The sequence below is a fragment of the Rhagoletis zephyria genome, unplaced genomic scaffold (assembly GCF_001687245.7).
Source record: "Rhagoletis zephyria isolate East Lansing unplaced genomic scaffold, Rhagoletis_zephyria_1.1 Rzeph_scaffold_03347, whole genome shotgun sequence".
NCBI classification, from domain to species: Eukaryota; Metazoa; Arthropoda; class Insecta; order Diptera; family Tephritidae; genus Rhagoletis; species Rhagoletis zephyria.
In genome coordinates, this window is record NW_016160430.1 from 53,399 (window position 1) to 57,582 (window position 4,184).

A 4,184-nucleotide genomic window follows, 5' to 3' on the forward strand; every position below is an offset into this window, starting at 1 on the left:
AAACTCATTACAACTATGTATGTTAATATGTATGTATGTATATATTATAAATTTAAGTATATACATATGTATGTACCTAGCAAATGATTAATGTATATATGTACATACTTAAATATGTATTCATGCGTATGTTTGTATGTACATCCATCCATGAAACTGAAAAAAATCGCATTTTTTTTTTGTTGTGAATATACATACGCAAACATACATAAGATGCATACATACTCAGATATATATAAGTATGTACATATATGTATGTATGTATGTACATATCGTTGCCTTAATGTAAAAAGGCGCTAACTCATTTTCTTTTGAAATCCAGCTTTGTAGAAAAGTCGGCAGGTTATTGACTAACCATCTAATAAAATTTAAAAATAACTACCGCAGTAATAAACTAGATCCAGCCGTCAATAAAAAACAGCAGGTTTTAAATATAATTCGCAACTAAAGAACTTTACTTTTTATAAAATTAAAAACTACTATGCGATGGGGCTTTTCTATATTAAGGTAAGGTATCTACATAAATATGTACATATATTTATACTTAAATGTGGTGTGTTGCTCTTACGATCTAGAAGTTGGTGAGTGGGCGGAATCCACATTTAGAACCAATTGATTTCTTCGTTTCAACAATAGTATTCTAAAAAACGGCAATTAACCATAAACCATCTGTTCATTTCACTTCATCGTGGTAAATCGTTCATCCGATGATTAAGGCATTTCAAGTGAAAAACTGCACTTGCTGCCCTCGCAATACCGCAATACCGCCATCTGCACTTGTGCCTTCAAAATTTCGTACACATTTTTTCGCCCTTTCTAGTGGCTTTTGCTACACTACTTATAAATAAAATTTCATAATTCTGCGATCTGATGTTTAAAGGATGTTGAACCCTAACTGATGAAAATTAATGAAATGGCTAAAATATTTTTGCTCCATATTGCATTTTGAAAGTAAAAGCTCTTTAGCGCCGCCGCGGTAGTGAATGGAAAATGTGGCATTTCTCTCCGCCCCTCTCTTGCCCCAAAATTTTAATATCGAGATATAATTGTCAAACCGAGCTACGAGGCATTTTAAGATTAGGACGAAGACACTATTGATGCTGTTTTTCCCAGCATAATACGTATGTGTGTGTATGTACATATATAAATTATACGGTATGAAAAGAAACAGAAACAAATAAAGAGAAAATATCGCACGCGTAATTTATTTATTATTTAGAAAGAAAACAGTATACTAGAATACCAAATTCATATTTCTTACAATCAGCAACAATTTAATATCATCACTTCACTTTTTTTTTTTTCATTGTATAGGTAATGTACACAGACGTAATCGCGAAGGCTCTAAGATTATTTGGAAGCCATCCATTTTTACTTCTTGAACTTTTGCAGCTGGGGTGCCGAAAGCTTCACCTTTCCTGGTATATTTCTAGCCAGCGCTTCTTCTTTGATGCTCTTGAGTAAATCCCTCTCTCGTGGACCGCAGCTTTTGTCCTTGGAAAACATGGTTAGCGCTGTCTTGGCAGCACGCCCACGCTTACCAGTGCCTGGCGTCAACTTAACACGAAACCTTAAAAACGTAAAATCAGTAATGAAAAATGTGTAACTCGCATAGTAAATTCAAGTTTTATTACTTGTAATTTTGCAGTGCCTGGTAAGGCGCTACAACTGGTATAACGAACAATAGTTCATCGCCTTCCAATGGCTGTCCAGTAAGTGAATCTAACATGGCCACATCAGCACCAGATAGCATATCATCACCTTCATCCATATCACCGCCCAACTGGAACGGCTCCTCTTTTCTCTCATAATTCTTCTTTTCTTTGTGAGAAACTTGCGTTTTTATTTCCTCCTCTATCTTCTTATCGGCTGCACTTATTTTATCCTTGCCCGCTGACTTCAAGATCATCATGCGCAGCTCACGCTCTTCATCATCCTGGTCCTTGTATTTAGTTTTCATCTTCTTAAGCTTACCCCGCTGTCCGCGTTTTATTTGCGAAGCATTCTTTTCTTCTTTTTCAGCCGCATTTTGTTGCTGTTGCCTTAATTCCTGCTGCGTTTTTTTCTCTTTCTCCTCTTTCCTTTTTTTGGCATTTTGCTGCTGCTTTTTCCGGGCCGGTGCAGCTGGTATGATGGTTGCTTCTTCGTCCTCATTTATATCTACTTTGACTGAAGTTGCAAGCTTTTGGTGTACTACGTTAGGAGATGTGTCTACCAGTGAGTCACTTCGTATGGTAATCCGCCCTGTATCGTGTTCAATTTTTACTTGCGTATCTGGGAAGTTAGTTAAGTTGTCCGAGACATCCAACTCTTCATTCTCTTCATTTACTTTCTCCAGTTGTTGGATGCTCGGTCCCTGCTTGGCGGTTTCTTCTGCCTCGGCATCTTCATCTAGGGGGTCATCACCTTCTAGATCTATTTCCACATCGCCTTTTATTCCCAACTGATTCATTCGTTGTTCTTGCTCTTCCAATTCCTGCTGCTCTTCCTCAAAGGTGCGCAGCTTTCGCTCACCACGATGCCTTTCTACAAAACTATCTTCTAACTTGAATAGTAAGCTCAGGCCCATTATCAAGTGGCACGATGGTAAGAAGTTCTTTTTGCCGCGTATCATGAAACTACCCGTACCCAGGTATTCACCGGAAGGTGCTGTCTTGGTGACTTGATCGCTGCGCACCCAGTACGCATTTGTCACAACTTTGGCATCCCAAGCCACACTGTATGATATAGCCATGGTGCCTGCTTCTAGTAATGTCTTGGGTGGTATCTCACCTGCGCTGGGGTTTCGTATAACCACACTCGAAGCTCCTTGAATTTCGGCATGTACATAGATGTCGGATGCTCGCATGTAACTGTAAATCGGATTATGGAATACACATTTTTAAACAAACTCAGACGAATATTTATTAAAAATATATATATTTACCGTTTCACAATCAATTCATTTTGTTGTGCGTCTCTACCGCCAATAACTAAGTAATTTTCAGAACTAATAAACCAATAAAACTTTTCGAACCAATATACTTTTCTGGCTTTTGATATCGTCGATATTATACGAACTTCTTTCAACGTTTGCTGCGTCTTTCTTTCAGCTGATTTTAAGGCTTTTTGTGACGCGTCAATAGTTTTCTGCTCCTTTTTCGCTGCGTAGCGCTTCAAGTCGTAATATTTTCGAGCATTAGCCCAAGCGGATAGTGCCAAATCTACATCTACAATTAGTGTTGGCAAACCATCGGAATCATCGCTATTAGTTTCGCGATCATCAGAATCTTCCTCAAAGTTTTTATATGGATCTGAGAGCCGTAAAGATATATGATTAGTTTCCAATTTCAGTTGCTTAATCACACCAGCCACAGGATCGTCATCAGCCTGAGCTTCCTTAACAACTTTATCTATATCGGACCATGACATTTGCGATGCAATTAATGACTGAACAGCTGATATTGCGTGGTCAACTAATTGTTGATTACATGTAATCAACTCAGCCTTCTGTTTATCCACTTCCTGCGACTTTGTAAGGTTTTCAAGACGCTTGGCATGATCTTTTTTAACATTTGAAAGTTTTTTCAAAGCGTCGCGCTCCTGCTGTAATGTTTTCAGGTCTATTTTCTGCCCCTCCATCGTAGAGTAAAACTCATCCACAGCTAACATGAAAGTGTCAAACTCAGCTACTGGTTGACCTTCAAACTGTGCGAACAAAAATGGATGATATTCAATATTTTGGTAAAAGGCCTCTTTCGATTCGCTACCGTCAGTTGCAGGTTTCTCTTCACGTTTTTGAATAATATAACCCTTTGGGACAGAAGAGCGTCCTTGTACAAAAATCTCGTTGGCTTCCTAAAAAGAAGTTAGTTTAAACATTGGTTTATGTGCAAAAAATGTTCGAAAAGTTACTTGAATTGCTTGCATAAGAGTAGGTAAATCAGTCTCTATATTGAAATTTCGTGTATTTATTGGATTCCCTCCTCTTTTCTTTTGCTTCTTTGATTTTTTGCCGGCCTTGCTTTCACCTTGCTGATTCTCTATTTCGGCGGGGACATTATCCTCTTTTTTCTCACCTTCAGATGGACTATCTTTCTTCTCAAGCACACAATTTTCCAGTTTGTATTTATGCAGCACATGATCGATGACAGCCGGTCCAAAATCTACTTTTGGCATCAGCAAACGTCTTAAATTCTCGCCCG

General features: G+C 38.2%; 1 protein-coding gene across 1 annotated transcript; it reads right to left on the reverse strand.

Moving 5' to 3' along the window:
• Window positions 1–1,292: 1,292 nt before the first annotated feature.
• Window positions 1,293–4,178, reverse strand: Clbn (Nuclear export mediator factor NEMF homolog Clbn). Its single transcript, XM_017623749.1, has 4 exons — window positions 3,895–4,178; window positions 2,927–3,837; window positions 1,635–2,852; window positions 1,293–1,570 (listed from the first exon to the last, which is right to left on the reverse strand). Exons 1-4 carry the CDS (start codon window positions 4,156–4,158, stop codon window positions 1,372–1,374), a joined length of 2,592 nt encoding a protein of 863 aa, XP_017479238.1. The 5' UTR covers window positions 4,159–4,178; the 3' UTR covers window positions 1,293–1,371.
• Between the last annotated feature and the right edge of the window lie 6 nt (window positions 4,179–4,184).

Bases quoted from the DNA above. Each gene is read 5' to 3' on its own strand.
- Clbn (XM_017623749.1), bottom strand. From the start codon at position 4,158: ATGCCAAAAGTAGATTTTGGACCGGCTGTCATCGATCATGTGCTGCAT. The intron at 3,838-3,894 runs GTAACTTTTCGA...ACTTCTTTTTAG, and splicing joins CTCTTATGCAAGCAATTCAA to GAAGCCAACGAGATTTTTGT. The intron at 1,571-1,634 runs GTAATAAAACTT...TACGTTTTTAAG, and splicing joins CAGGCACTGCAAAATTACAA to GTTTCGTGTTAAGTTGACGC.